We start from the raw sequence: 16,106 nt of genomic DNA on the forward strand, positions 1-16,106 counted from the left end.
TACATGGGTTTTTACAACATTTGGCCATGCCTCCTGGCCCTAGATCCTGTGGAAACCAATGTGTCTGTTAATCCAAAACCTTTAACACTGTCTACGATTGCCAGTTATATCCCATCTTTACAGAGTTCTCCTGTGCAAACATGGCTTAGCCTTTAGGTTCTGAGGATCCAACTCTGTGCTGCCGGGTGACCTTACTTTTTTAACATGGCTGTCTGCATGGCAACATTTTTATTTTGCACGTATTTATATATAAAGAGGCTGAAGATTACCTTTTATATAAAATGCAAGCAAAATATTTCTGATAATGTCAAAGTGGCATGTTCTGGCGGCAGTAATGCAGGCTTAATGTAGGGCTGTACGGTATGGACTAACGTTTACATCACGGTATGATTTGAGGCATAGACGGTAACGGTATTACATCACAGTATGTTAATTAATCTTCTAATTTCTATATAAATCCTTTTAAAGGGGTATAATACTTGTTAGGCAGCTATTACTCTACTTTTCACATAGTACTGAGGTATTTTAAGAACATTTATTGAGCAAAACTGCAATAAAAAAAATGCCAAATCCATTACTTCCATCTCTTCAAAACACTAATGTTTAATAGTATGGATTCAGCCATAACTCCATGATTGAAGTTTCTTGCCAGGACACAGTGTACACCATACACTCACATTCCTCCCCTTAGTTTCAACAAGTTCGGACTAATGGGAAATCCCTCCAAAGTTAGCATTGGCTGCTTCTTGCCATGATTGCTCTTCAAGCTACTGTCACGTACTGTGTGGAATGAGAGCTTGCGAAGGGAATATTGCGCTGGCGCGCAGCAAGCATGCCCCCTGAGAAGGCAGTGTCGCTGTCAAATCTGTCCCTGGGAAAAGTAACATGCGCCGAATGGAAAAAGGAACTACGTTTCATTTTCAGTAGTAACGTGTTTCTTTACTTTATGCCTGAAAAAAGTACAGTAGTAATGAACTGTCTAACGGTAACGTCAAAATCCCTACTGTAACGCAAATTCACACCGGTGTACTCTCTATACCGTTTATACCGTACACCCCTAGCTGAAATACAATGCTGAAGAAGAATGGACACGACACACGTTATTTCACTAATGAACCTGGTCTGTCCTACAGAATAAACTTGTGCATTTGTTGCTGAAAGGACAGATCTGTGTGCAGCATGTTTGTACTGGTCTGGGTGGATCTGAGCAGCAATCCCACTATCCAGTTCAGCTAAACTAATTGATAATGAATAACTCCAAGAAGCTTGGTGCCGATTAGGTAGGTTTACTCAAATTCAAAGATTGAAACTTAAACATAAATATATATCAGTTACAAAACTGGATGCACTCAAAATGCAAAAACACAATATAACATATTGCAATAACTAAGTGCACGAAAGTTGGAGCGTAGCATTGCTGTAGCTCTCCACAGGCAATAAACAAATATGGAAAACATAGCTGGCGCCATATAAAATGGTACAAATAGATGATCCAATAACCAAAATAATGCTGCTGATGCATAGCTAAGTCCTAATAAGCTGCAGTACTTACAAATATTGCGATCATACAGCTAGCAAGACTAGGATGGTGGAAGATGCGATTTCTCTAGTGTTAATGTAGCTCAGTAGTCAGCTGAATCACTTCCGGAATAGCCACTTCCAGCCAACTTCCGGAAGTATTAACAAATAAAGACCAGCTCGATAAAATAAAAGCCTCAGCATAAAAACATTGATGAATAGGGTCGAGAACAATGTTTGAAGGTCTACTCTCGGACTCCTTTTGGGAGGGCTGCCTCCATTTCAGGTTCAGCTTTACACAAAGGAGGAGCATCTTGTTACCAACCCTGAATGACAATCAACTGCCCAAATCTGGAATCACCAAACCAAGTCTGCTCTATCCTAAATAATTGAGTTGTTCTTTAACTGTGTGTTGGGTTAGGCTCCACCCCTCAGCCCATCCTTCACACTCCAAAGGACAAGAGTGGAGCACCGCCGGCCCGCAGTATCTATGACGACCTGACCGCCTCTGGGGCCACACCCATCAACCTCTACAGACAGGTAGAGTGACACGTCGATTAGGGGTGTAACGATACATCGATGTAGATCGATACATCGATTGATTGGCGAACGATCCAACTGCATCGATGCAACGCCCAAACATCGATGCATATCGCTGTATTACACGCTTTTATTATTATATATCTCCTTTCGCGGGTGTTTGTGAAACTATTTCTGCGCAAAGCGCCAAGTCGCTCGTATCCATTCACCGGTTAAACAAGGCAACAGCGAGCACATGTGAGCACGAGGATGTCTAGTTTCGAGTTTTTCCAGCCTAACGTGGTTAAAAGTAGCCAAATCGGGCTGAAAAATGTGCCCAATCTGGCAACACGGACGGCTTATCTTAACAGCCAAGATGATTCCGAGGGATGTTTTGTTTTTAGAAGAAAACTATCCACAAAGAAAGATAGGTTGGGAATAGTCTACGTTCAAAATGAAAGATCATTACAGGCTCTTTAATTTAAGCCATAAAAAACCTTTGGCACTTCAATGCAATTATGTGGCACTTTATTATTTGTATTAAAAATTGATTTTTTTGTTTTAAATATCCGGAAGAGCAAAGAAATAAAATTATGAAATTATAATTAAGTTGATGTGAGTTGATGTGATTGTAAGAGGTTGTGTTAAATGGGCATATGATATCATCTCATATCGATCGCATGCCCCTGAATCGAAATCGTATCGCGGCAGACTTTTGATATCGGCAAATATCGTATCGTTGTCCAATGAATCGATATAATATCGTATCGTGATGAAACCAGAGATTTACACCCCTAACGCCGATCTGGGTTCTGTTCATAGAGAGTTGACAGACTGATCTGTGGTCTGTTCATACAGAAGGGGACAGGCTCTGTATGAACATACTGTTGGTATGGAAGACTGCACTAATCTGGGGTGTTTTCACAACTGACTGAATTGACATTAATTTTCCTAAAAAGCCCTTTTTGTATATTTCCAGATCAACTCAATTATAGATAATAACAATTAAGATCACAATGTTTAAAATTTAAACTAGCTCGTAGCATAAAATCACCTGGACAAATATCTGTAGTCAATGTGGATCAATACTGATTTAAAAGATTGTGTTCAGTAAAATCTGAGCCTATAAGTAATTTATTCTACAAATAACAAATGCTGGCCACCCATACCTCTCATTGTATACATAAATTATACTATTGACACTCCCAAAACATCTGCCACTAATGCCACTAAGCCAGCCCAGTGACACACACTCACTTACTCACTCTCTCTGACAACACCAATGTACACGTAAGCAAGTCAGTTGAACCTGCATTATATACAGTCTATATTAAATCAGTTTAACCTGTATTATATACAGTCTATGTTAGGGCTGTCACTTTTTATTCGAAGTTTGAATATTCGTTCGAAGGTGGGGTGAAAAGTTTGAATTCGAAGTGTAATTCTCCATTCGAACTGTAAAAATGCGCTATGAAGAAGACAGCGGCGAGTGGCTTCTCCTCAATAAAGCGGCCCTCCTGGATCCCCGCTTCTCCCGGTTAGTCCACCTTTCCCCTGCACAGAAACATCTCGTGACTGAAAGCCTCTCACACGAGCTCACTGAAACGGAGACCGACACTGATCGCACACGACAGGGAGAAAAGTCCGCTGGCGCGATGGGCGCGATGGGCGCCCGACTTATACAGCACGGCTGACAGAAGCAGCTGCAACGGTAACGGAGAGCTGCGAGACTACTTGTAATTTTCTTTCCGTAAGGAATAAAAAGAGCAGCATGCCGTGTTGGAGGTCGGCCTCACAGATTGTTCGTTTATATAGGCTGTGTCCGCATGGACGACATGCGCTCCGCATATCGCGCTCCGAGCAGTTATTGTTAATGTGTAAAAGACAGCCGCACTTGTGTGTCGGAGCTTCCTCTTGTTGTGTTTACAAATGTGTTATCAAAGATGTGTTTTTATCCGGTGCTGTTATGAATTCAGTAGGTATACGTCAAAAATCAAGACTGTTGTCGTGTTCTATGGGGGGGGGGGGGGGGGGGGGTCGAATGTATTCGAATGTATTCGAATTAATTATGGACATTCGAAATTCGTTCGAATTTCATTTTTGGAAAAAGTGACAGCCCTAGTCTATGTTAAGTCAGTTTAACTTGTATTATATACTGTCAGTCAGTTTAATCTGCATTATATACAGTCTGTTTAGTCAGGTTAACCCGTAATATATAAAGTCTATGTTCAGTCCATTTAACCTGTAGTCCTTCCCTGGATTCAACGCTGGTGGCTTTATGGTCTGTCTCTCTTTATCCAGCCCTTTACAGGTTTCCAGTCCCCTATGTCTGGACATCAAGCTCCTGGCTCAGGTACAGCAACCCTAACACGGTCCCTAACTAAAAAGAGATATGTAGAGAGATGCTATCGGCAACATCGATATAGGTCATTTGCGTTGAAAGTAAAGCTCATTTGCTCCAAATAACAGCCGTTTCAAGCAGCGCCTGCCCCCTGCCATTTCCTCACTCTGCTTATCTTTCTCCGTCCCACTCTGCCTCTCACTAACACACGCTCTGCCCCAGCCCCGCCATTCCACTCACGTCACTTTTTGAAATCTGATATTGATATTGAAGTTTTGAAGCGGGGGGGAATAGCGAGAGAATAGCGAGCCAGTGCGTGATTAAAAGTAGCCCAATAGAAAGGGAAAAATTAACTATAATCTACCATGTAAGCAATCACTCCATTAATTAGTTATTCAGTGTTTCATGTATTTATGCTTATTATTCTTTTTCTATTGATGAAATGTATGACTATCTTGTGTTTTTGTGGCTCCGCATCAGCAGCAGCGCTTGCCTCAACTACGAGCGTGCAGGCAAAAAGCGCGGCTCATTTAAATGTAAAAGCAAAATCGCAAGAGCGATATGAGCTGTAAATATTTTGGACAGCGTTGCGTTTTGAGCTATCCGGCCAGTTTTTATCTTTTACAGCTTTTGGTGTGAACGTACAGTGACACCGGTTTGAAACTAAAACTGTGATTCTGAAGAAAGTTTATGATATTGAAATTCCGTTTAGATATTATTGAAGATAGTAGTGTGTAGATTTGTTAAATGGTTTAAACGAAGATAAAAGGTTGAAAGTTGATTGCTCCACCGTCCTCCCATTGTCTCCCATGTTAAAAAAAAGATAATATTTTATAATATTTTAAAAGTATAATATTTTAAAAAGAATAAAATATTTAGAAAATCTGAATAGAAGCGTGCAATTTCAAGCTATTCTGAATACTTTAAAATTGGAGTCTCTAGGTGAAACATTTTGGAAGGAGATGGGTCCTAAAGTTTGAAGAGCATAATAAAGAAAGAAAGAATAAAACTTATGAAGAACAATAGTTGTGCGCTGCATGCAGCACTCACCTAAATATCATTGTCATCACCTGCTTTTAAAACGTACTGTATGGAACCTGTCAGCTTTGTGAACCATTGCACCCCTAATATTGGTGGATTCAGGTGTCTTTTGTGTGTGTATTCAGGTCTCTGTATGTCATTTTTTTAATTTGTGTTTTAGTAGGGGTGTTATCGCCAGCTCAGGTGGATCCCTTCTACAGTCAGGGGGAGGCGCTGTCCTCTGAAGACCAGCTGGACCAGACGTGGGTCACTGTATTCGGGTGAGTGCTGTAATGACTCTACCCTGCCACCTGGCGCACTAATGGAGCCTGATCAAGTCTCCACGAGGCTAAAGAATTCTTCCTGAAGTTAGCGTGCTGGATCTGGAACTTATTGGAAACTTTCAAAATAATTAGCTTCCTCTGGCTGTTTCTCTAAATGGTCCACCCTAGCTTTGATACATGACCCATTAATGACACATAACCGTTTGCCCTTCAGCCTCCCATCCACCTGTGGCATCTGTACATTATGTTCACAGATCAAAGATGTTCACTCTTTTGTTTCCACCGTGAATTGAAGCTCAAAGATGTTTTGTTCAGATGGAGTCGTTGTGATTGTTCTCCAGCACAAAGTGGAGGCAAAGCTCACTGTGTCTGTGTTGTGTCTCAGGTTTCCTCCTGCTTCTGCCTCCTACATCCTGCTGCAGTTCTCCCAGTACGGCAACATCCTTCACCACACGGTAACACGCATGCATGCTCTCTCACACACACACGTAGACAAGTTGTTGTGCGTATCTTTTGGCCTGTCGTGGTGATGTCTGCTGCTGTGTTTAGATGTCTTCTCCGGGGAACTGGATGCACCTCCAGTACCAGTCCAAGCTGCAGGCCAGGAAGGCACTGTCTAAGGATGGCAAGGTGTTCGGAGACTGCATAATGGTGGGGGTTAAACCCTGCATAGACAAGGTGAGGCTGCTTACTTAAGCCATGCAGTGGCATTAACCATCAGGGCTGCTGGTTAACAAACAGACTTAGGGACGGGGAACTGGATCTCTGGAACTGTGTCAGGGCTTCCGCGGGGTTGGTAAAGGTATTAAAAGGTAGTAAATGAAATTAGCCCAAATTAAGGTATTTTTTAAGTATTAAAAAGTAAGAAACGTCATCAGGTATTAAAATTCCAACAAGGCCTATGAGTTTTTTCGATTTGTGTAATTTACGTGCAGGCCTATCTCCTAAAATTACTAAAACTTGCGTGGATTAATTTTTATGTTGCGAGTAGGACCTGAGTAATATCAATGATGTCACGTGGTGCGTGCACTGAAACAAACTGGATATACCCGGCTGGCTTGCAGCGAAACCACTTCGGAGTTCGCTTCTGTTAGTTCAAAGTCATTTGAAAGACTTTAATGGGGAAATGCACATTTTCGGACCTCTAGCTTGAGTAATCGATATTTAAAGGTCCCATGACATGAAAATCTCACTTTATCAGGTTTTTTAACATAGATATGAGTTCCCCTAGCCTGCCTATGGTCCCCCAGTGGCTAAAACTTGCGTTTGGTGTAAAACGAGCACTAGCTGTTCTGCCCGCCTTTGAAAAAACGGAGGCTCAAGCGCGCTGATTTGGAATGTCTTTAGGTATGTCGTCACAAAGCATCTAAGCTCCTCCCCTTACACTGCCTGGCCCACCAAGAGACGTTGGCCCGCCAATGAGACACGACCGTGCGAGCGCCACAAATGTGTGTGTGTGAATACACACACTGTAACGCAAGTGTTTGTTGTCGGTTCTTTGACGTCTCTTGTATTTCAACAACGAGACTGTAGTGGGGGTTATCTGAGCCATGGTTGAGAAGGAATTGGGGGCAAGGAACTTTGGCTTTGACTCGCTGAAGTACATCAACTGCGACATGCCGCCGGTTGCCGCGAGGCACCATCGCCCGGCAGCGGGCAGCCGGCAGCAGGCATGCGGTTCAGTCTACTTCAGATTGATGTGAAAGTGGAAGAACCAGAGACGTCGTAGAACCCGACAAAGTCGTTTGTGATTCATAATATCGTCTGGAGGCGCACACAGCTTTTGGCCGTGATAATATGTATTATATGATATAGATGTCTATGTATTATATGATATTATTTAGATATAGAGCTCCAGGACTGTAACGCAAGTGTTGTACACTTCCTTGTTATTTGGATAACCGTTCTGCTTTTGGTGTTATGGCGCATAACACGTCGGACTCTCGTCTCTGGTATTTCTACAATGAGACTCGTAGTGGGGGTTATCTCAGCTAAGGTTGAGAATGAATTGGGGGGCAGGAACTTTGGCTTTGACTCCCTCAAGAACATGAACCACGGCATGGAGGAGAAAGGGATTGTTGGCGGTGAATCTCTCCCGCTTGAGCCCCGCTGAGGGACCACCGCCAGAGGCGGAGGTGCCTAAGCGCTGCCCGGCAACAATCCCTTTCTCCTCCTTGTCGCGGTTCAGTCTACTTCACATTGATGTGGACGTTGAAGAACCAGGAACGTCGGAGAACCCAACGCGGTCGTTTGAGATTCATAATATCGTCTCACACAGCTTTTGGCCGTGATAATATATATTATATGATATAGATATCTATGTAGGCTATATGATAATATTTAGATATAGAGCTCCAGGACTCGCGTGTGTTCTATAATATTTACAGAACACGGCTAAAGGCTTGTGTGCGCCTCGCCATTGCGATACATCCACTGTAAACAGAGCGCATGGTACCGTGGCTGCAAGCTGCTCAGGGCCACACCCCCACCCTCCTCCTTGACCCGCCTCGCTCCTCCTCATTTGCATTATAGCTACAGACACCAAAACAGCGCATTTGGGGGAAGCTCAATGTGCGACTGGCTCAGAGTGGCTGTAACTCTGCACCACGGCTGAATTTCGGGAACGTCTTTGAATACTGTGTTAGTTGCCCACTAATACATATATTAAAGAATACATAAAATAGCATGTCATGGGACCTTTTAAAAAATTGTACGGTATAAACGTATAGGGGGATTATTTGTTTATCAACACGGTGGATACGCGTGCAGAATGATCGCAAAAATAACATTTGCTTGACCGGTTGGCATGTGTGGTTAAGTTGCGGTGTTAATTAGTGATGTTGCAGCTTACTTTTACATTAAACTGTTATCAGAGTCTGAGAATGCGGTTACATGCTATAGACCCTATAGTATCTGGTATAAAGGCTGGGACGAATTTCATATTATAAATATGTAAACTTTACGTTGAAAGTATAGGCCGTCGCGATTCCCATTGAAACTAATGGAGCGGTTATTATTCTTCAAAACGAGAGCTGGTAAATTGTGAAAAATGAATTAAACTTTAATCAGACAACGCGGTTATATGCTTTAGACCCATTTCCTGAGGGTTTTCTGAGAAAATAGTAAGAATTGTCAAGGTCTACATAAACCTTAATATATAAGCCTCTGGAGCACCTAGAAACATGAAATAAAAAGCATTATAAAGGTAAGAACTACAGGTTTTATTAAAACATGCTCCCTGAGCACAACCATAACAGCAACATTTTAAAAACATTCTCAAAACAAGATTAAGAAGAAAAAAACAGTATAAATCAATGATATAAAATACAACAAATAACATTTTTACCAAAGCATTGTAAAGGTCAGAACTACAGTTCCAACCCATAGGAAAGTCCTGAGGTGGAACTGGTGGAACTGGTCTCGCGACCAACGCGTAAAAAATCTGTCTCGCGAGATTTGTGAGCTATCCAAACTACTATTTGTGGCCTGTAGGGGCAGTAATGCGCCTTTGCTACGTCTAGACTGCCAGAACCTAACGAAGGAGAAGGAAAAGAAGAGGAGGAGAAGGAGGGGAAGCAGGGGAAGCAGCCATAGGCAGTCAGAATGACGTCGGAAAATACCCGTGTTACCGTCGAAGATGCCCCCGCCACTTTTAAATCATTTGTTTGGCAGCATTTTGGGTACCCGGCGGAAATGATGAATGGCAGTAGAGTGACTGATAAGACACGGACGATACCAAGTTGTCAGTGACATACTTGGTCAGACTCTGTTTGCACTATTTGCACTCTGTATTGACGGAGTAGAACTTTGATTTGGTTTTGCAGATAATATTGTTTGCACTTGAAAAAAATAGAATTATTTAATTTAATTTATTTTACTTTAGTTTTCAATTTTAGTTTTAGTTTAAATTTAATGCATGTAAAGAGTTATAATAAAACATTTCAAAATGCATGTGCAACTCGGTTAAATAAAAGTCTGTTGGTCCAGTCATATATTTTGTCATTGTAGTTTTCTTAAAATCTCGTCTCGTCTCGTTCTCGTGAACCGAATATCGTGTCTCGTCTCGTCTCGTGAGCTGAGTGTATCGTCACACCCCTACTATTTATTCATTATTCCATTATTGTATTTATAACCAACATTATTGTATTTATTCATTATCAACCATCATCACCATTAGTAATTGCTATAGCACCACTATCATTACTGGCCATTCCGTTTTCTAAGAGAAGAGAATGGAACTCGGAAGAGAGCACAAGAAAACAAAACATAAATAATAACCTCCTGATCATGTCGAAACGGTCCCTTGACATTGCCCTGGGGACGTTTGTTTGGTAGAGCCACTTAGTCTGCCTCCAGTAATCGCGGCGTGCTGGTAGCTTTAAAATTCCAAAGCAAAGACACAGCCCGAGGAATGTTTTCATTTCTGTTTTCGAGACCGGGGTCCACTTTAAGGTCGTGGGGGTCTGAGCTCGTACCTGTTCCGCGTACCGATTCGTTTCGGTCAATAACGTGTCCCACAGCTGATCGGTAAAGATCCTGGAAAACACATCGAGTGGGCTAGCATCCAAGGGGATCGGTTGTTTCACACCCGGTGTGCGAGAGAATGTCTTTGTTTTCCGAGGCTGGTAATTACCGGTTCTCCAGTCCACCTGGAATCCCCGAAAGTCATCCTCCTCCTCTCCTTCGGTGTCCAAAAATTCCCACTTCTGTGCCCGATCCAGTGGATCAACCGGCACAAAATCATTCTCGTCCTCGCTCTCAGACTTGAATTCTATGTCAATATCACTGCCATCGCTATCAAAATCCTCCATGTTCATTGCTATTCTCGGTCGCCAGCTAGCCGTATCGCTAAAAACAAAGATAGAAAATCACGTGTATATCTGATTGATTGACGTGATTTTCAGCCAACCAAAGTGCATTTTGGTGGTCACCAGATCTTTACCAAAGCCTTAAGACCCACCTCATGTTTATTTTAACCAACCAGAGTGAGTTATTTGCTGCATTCGTCATGAAAACAATCACGTGTACAAAATGCTGCGCCACGCAGCAGCCGGCAGAAGAGCTAATGTTGCGCTACGCAGCTCCCGGCAGGAGGGGCCATGTTGCGCGACGCAGCATCCCGCGCCAATGGGTTAACTTAGAGAGATGGCATCAGCAGCTGCAGTATTTCGGAATTGGTCAGTCGGTACTTATGCATACCGAACTTGACCGCTGTCAAGGACGGTGGATATTTTGCTTGATTCACGTCTTTCTTAGCACTCCGTAAATAGTCTGGTAACTTATCAACCGCAGCGTGTCCAGTTTCTAAGCGACGTCAACGTCTTTGGCGGACTATTTCTCTACTGATCACACTACGAATGGTAATTGTAAAATGACACGCCGTGTGAAGATATGGTTTCGTTTTGGCAAGGAGCCGTGTAATAATGTATAGAACGTCGCCGGTCATTATCGAAAATAATACCCTTCAGGGCGAAGCAAGACACCTCCACTTCGCATCGCGGTACGGTTTGCCCTTTCGGTGCTTATTTACCCGATAATGACCGGCGTTCTGTACTACAACATTATCCCTTACATATATCATATAAGTCCAGACCAACCTAACGGTTGTGTGCGAGAGACATACGAACGTAAGCTTACCACTTTTGTAAACGCCATAGGCCTATATACACATTCGGATTGCATGATAGGAATAGATCTATTCCGATTAGAAATCTATTGTGCCATGTAAACGCGGCTAGTGTTGAGTGTAACGGGTTACTGCGCGGTACTTTTTCATGTAAAACCTTTACACTGTGATAACAATATTTAACAAGGTAATTATAACTTAACTTCAACACTGGACACAAAAACTCTCTCTCTGGCACTCTGTCTATGTCCACTTTGTACCTGATTAAAAACTATGGACCAAGTCCCGTTTGGACATCTTGATTAATCAACTCCTAGGGTCTCTCTCTCTTGAAGTCGTGCTGGTATTAAAAAATATCGTGATGGTATTAAAAGGTAGTAAATTCAACTTAAGAATTTCTGTATAAACCATGTGTGTGCATTAACAGAGTAGTGGAAGACACTAGACCCAATATAAGGTGTTCCCTCAGATTAGATTCAGATAGAGGACCTTCATAAGGCTAAAAAAGGAATAAAAACCAGGCGCATACCAATGACTCATTATGCGGGTGATATCCGCTCCCTATGTGTGTGTGTAGGGCCCTTCTAGAGACCTACGGGAGGCTAATGGTGCGTTTCCAACGGCAGGTCCTCTTCGGCCCAGCACGCCTTGACCCAGTAGTGACGTTGCGGTTTGGCCCAGCTCAGTGACGACTCGCGTTTCCACCCCCGACAGTACGCTTATGGCAGGGCAGGGATTAAGCCGGATGGGGAAAGCCGCGGCAGCTACCTAAGCATCGTGACCTCCATAGTGACATTTCTTTCAAAAACAAAGCTTTCGCCGTTATCCAGAAGTACCTCACGGGTACTGGGTTTGTTTGTTATTATCCCCCTGTCGCCTGGAAGTGACTATTCTGTCGACCAATCAACGGACGGCGTGTGTAGCTCAAACTTGTTCGAGATGATTACGGCTCATCACGGCTCAGTCCGGACCCCGCCCACTTTTGATGTTGGAAACGCGTACCGCGGCGCACCTTTGTATACCGAACCGACCCGCACCCGCTGGTGGAAACGCGCCATAAGAGGAGCACCTGGTCTGGAGAGAGGCCTCTAGCCTCAGTTTATACTAAATAAATGTCCTTAAATCCTCCGTGAAGGCAGAGAGAACAGGACACAGTTTTCACTTTGGAATTTAGTTTTAATGTCGGGAGTGACTCGGGAATAGCAAAAATCCTCTTTGACTAACTATACAACTATCGCAACTTTTACGGCGGTGTAATTACGTTGCAACTAATCAGGTCCATTGTTCTATGGATTAACGTCTCTAATATGTGATCTATGCTCTCTCCAGAGCGTGATGGAGGGTTTGGACCGGGCCTCCACCACCAGCTCTGTGTGTACTCCCCATCAGCTCCCCTCCACCCCTCTCCACCTCTCATCCTCTCACAACCATTCCGCCCTCCTCCCCTCCACTCCACGCTCCTCCATGAGGCCGCTGAGTGCTGCCTACAAGGCTTCTAGTAGTGACTACCAGGTACACTTACCCTTAAACACATCCAACTGCCGTATACTTACCCTTAAACACCTCTAACTACCATACACTTACCCTTAAACACATTAACTAGCATACACTACCCTTAAACACCTCCAACACACTTTCAATTGCCCTTGGACACATCCAACTACCATACACTTACCCTTAGACACCTAACTACCATAAACTTGCCCTTAAATACATTAAACTACCATACACTTACCCTTAAACACATCCAACTACCAGGTACACTTACCCTTATACACCTAAACTTACCCATAAACACATTTATTACCATACATTTACGCTTGAACACATGAACTACCATTACTAGTACAACTACTCATTATGTATCTGATGTTTGATTTGTTTCCAGGTTGTGGCCGACAAACTGACACCCAGGAAAGATGATACCTTTGTGTCTAAAGCTATGGAGTACATGTTTGGCTGGTAGCTGTGTGTGTGTGTGTGTGTGTGTGTGTGTGTGTGTGTGTGTGTGTGTGTGTGTGTGTGTGTGTGTGTGTGTGTGTGTGTGTGTGTGTGTGTGTGTGTGTGTGTGTGTGTGTGTGTGTGTGTGTGTGTGTGTGTGTGTGTCCTTTTTTAATCTGATATGGTTGCAATAAAATTGAGAATTTGTTTGTTATTGTCTAGTTGTGTTTTCTAGTGAGTGGACTGTGGATGTGAACCTCTCTTCTTTTGATTGGTTCATGGTAACATCTACAATAAATACAATAACACAAACAACCAATGAGTGAGAATCTTTCTGGTGGAAGGTTATACCCAATTCATTCAATCTTACCCTAACCTTACCCCCCCCCGACCTGGACGGGCTCATCCCGCCGGATACCTGGAGGACTCTAGGTCAACGCCTCCTGTTTGATCCTGCGGGGGGAACGTTATGTCGGTTCGGGAGCCCGCAGGGGCCTGTAGTCACAGCGTGGTTCTGTCAGCTCGGTGATGCCCATGGAGTCACTGTGGCTCCGTCTTGCTCATGTCGGAGTCGTGGCGGTGCTAGGTGTTTGCGTGTCTGTGGGTGGTGAATGAGGAAGTAGACAGACGTGTTAGTGGAGCAGATGAGTAAAAAAAATCGTTGACTTAGGTATACAAGCATGAAATTTAGCACAGATACTCTCTAAGGGCCACTATTTTAGAAAAAGCTGTTGGCCACTCAAAAATTCAATATGGCGGCCATTTTTCAAGATGCTTATTATATCAATTATTCAAACAGTGATCCAAGCATAATATTTTATACAAATACTATCTAACGGACATGGTAGTGGAAAAAGATGCTTGTCCCAGTAAAATTCAAGATGGCCACCGTTCCTGTCGAATATTATTTAAATTGTTGAAATGGTGATTCAAGCATACAATTAGGCAGAAATACTCTTCAAGGAACACTCGTTTGGAAAAAGGTATGTGCCACTCAAAAATTTAGGATGGTAACCAGTTTCAAGATGGCCAACATTTCTGTCAAATAGTCATAATGTCTGCTTTGTCTGCCTCCTGTACTTTGACCTGTCCGGCCTAGTTAAACTTGCCAGGGATATAAAATCCCCGCCAGCATAGCTCTCAGGTTAATTGGAGTACACAAGCCTCTCCACCACGGCAAGGTGCAGTCCACAGAGAGGAAGGGCCACTGGGAAGTGGCCAGTAAAAATTCCGGATGGAAACCATTTTTCAAGATGACTGCCATTCCTGTCCTATGTTCATTGCCACTGTTTCCAAATAGTGATACAGAAAATATGCCTCTGTTAAGGCCACTTTTCAAAAAAGTTGTATGGCCAATAAAAAATTCAAGATGGAGACCTTTTTTGGTAGTATGTACACTGATGCACACATGCATGTTAGCAAAATAATCTAAAGGCCACACTTTTAGAAAAGGGCAATCGCAAAAATTCAAGATTCATTTTTCAAGGTAGGTGTTGCTTTAATAGTGTACTCTGTTGGGACTGAGTTAAAAGGAATGATTGGGAAAAAAAAAAAGTTCTATTCACATTTTGACCAGCTCAAAGGCCTTCTGGTTGTTAGACTGTCAAACCTGAGATTGAGAGGTTGTGCCCTGTAAAATAACCCCCATTGTTCACCAAGCTTTTTCCATTACCAGTCAGCAGGACTCTGCTTCTGGATGACACTGGGTTGCTTGACCCTATATGCAGCCTACCTGATATGCAGCACTTTTAGTGTGTTGAAGCATAGCTACTCTTGTTGGAAGAAGGGCCTCATATGGCCTCTGCTTTCGGGCAAACATGTCAAGTCTAGCCTCATCTACACTAACAGCTGTGCTTGATCGATCATACAGCAGGACCACAAGGAGGTATATTTTGGTATACTTTTAGTATGTTATTCAGCACACCAAATATACAAAATCTTTTGTATACATCTTTTGGGGGTTAAGCCATTTTTTTTCATAGATTGACTCACCTATTCCTTAACACATTACATTGACCTCTGACAGAAATGGTGGCCATCTTGAAAATGGTCGCCATCTTTAATTTTTGAGAAGCACACACCTTTTCCATGAGAATGTTCCTTGAAGAATATTTGTACCAAATGTGATGATAGCATCACCATTTGAAGAATTAATGTAAGGATTCAAGAGAAATGGCAGCCATCTTGAAAAATGGTTGCCATCTAGAATTTTTGAGGGACAATCACCGTTTTCTTTTCCAAAACATTCTTAAGAGAGTATTTTCACTAAATGTTATGCCAAAATGACTGTTTGAATGATTTACATAACGAGCATTTGACTGAAATAGCGGCCATCTTGAAAAAATGGCTGCCATGTTGGATTTTTGGTGGCCAACGCCTTTTTCCCAAAAGCTGTGACCCTTACTGTACGTCCACACCAGAAGCGTATTGAGCGACCAAATCGCCGGAATTCATTCACTTTCTATGGGCAAGAGCGACCAAAGTTGAGCGACCAGAGCGTCCAAAAAAAGTTGAAAACTTTTTAACTTTATGCAAATTACTATGACGCGCTTCAGCGGCCAAACACTGACAGCCAATCGGAATGTAGACGCTCTTCGCTTGCGTGGATCCCAGGGAACACCGGCAGGCACTTTGGTTCCTACCTACCTTTATTCACTCACTGAACAAAATGTCGGCTGAAGTATTAATCGCGGCTGTAACTGGGCCCCCGGTGTTGTACGACCCAACCCTTTTTCAGTTCAGAGATCGAAACGCCAAGGCTCTGGCCTGGGCGGAGGTGTCACGCGTGGTTGGTTGGTCTGGTGAGTGAGTTAATGAAACGTTTGATATTATTGTAAAATAGGCACCATACATGCCT

The 16,106-nt window shown here is 42.9% G+C and overlaps 1 protein-coding gene across 4 annotated transcripts in view; it reads left to right on the forward strand.

Moving 5' to 3' along the window:
- nup35 (nucleoporin 35) overlaps positions 1 to 15,346 on the forward strand; it is a 28,379-nt gene extending 13,033 nt beyond the window's left edge. Inside the window, exons 3-9 of one of the 4 annotated variants that reach the window (XM_056579686.1) lie at positions 1,940 to 2,058; positions 4,339 to 4,390; positions 5,583 to 5,679; positions 6,068 to 6,137; positions 6,232 to 6,360; positions 12,638 to 12,820; positions 13,197 to 15,344. In XM_056579686.1, the coding sequence (XP_056435661.1) occupies positions 1,940 to 2,058; positions 4,339 to 4,390; positions 5,583 to 5,679; positions 6,068 to 6,137; positions 6,232 to 6,360; positions 12,638 to 12,820; positions 13,197 to 13,274 (728 nt within the window). In that variant the 3' untranslated portion in view covers positions 13,275 to 15,344. Of the gene's footprint in view, positions 1 to 1,939; positions 2,059 to 4,338; positions 4,391 to 5,579; positions 5,680 to 6,067; positions 6,138 to 6,231; positions 6,361 to 12,637; positions 12,821 to 13,196 lie in introns of all 4 variants that reach the window. The other 3 variants (XM_056579685.1, XM_056579684.1, XM_056579683.1) reach the window with 3 other exon arrangements.
- The last annotated feature ends 760 nt before the right edge of the window (positions 15,347 to 16,106 follow it).

Source organism: Gadus chalcogrammus, chromosome 20 (assembly GCF_026213295.1).
Source record: "Gadus chalcogrammus isolate NIFS_2021 chromosome 20, NIFS_Gcha_1.0, whole genome shotgun sequence".
Taxonomy (NCBI): domain Eukaryota; kingdom Metazoa; phylum Chordata; class Actinopteri; order Gadiformes; family Gadidae; genus Gadus; species Gadus chalcogrammus.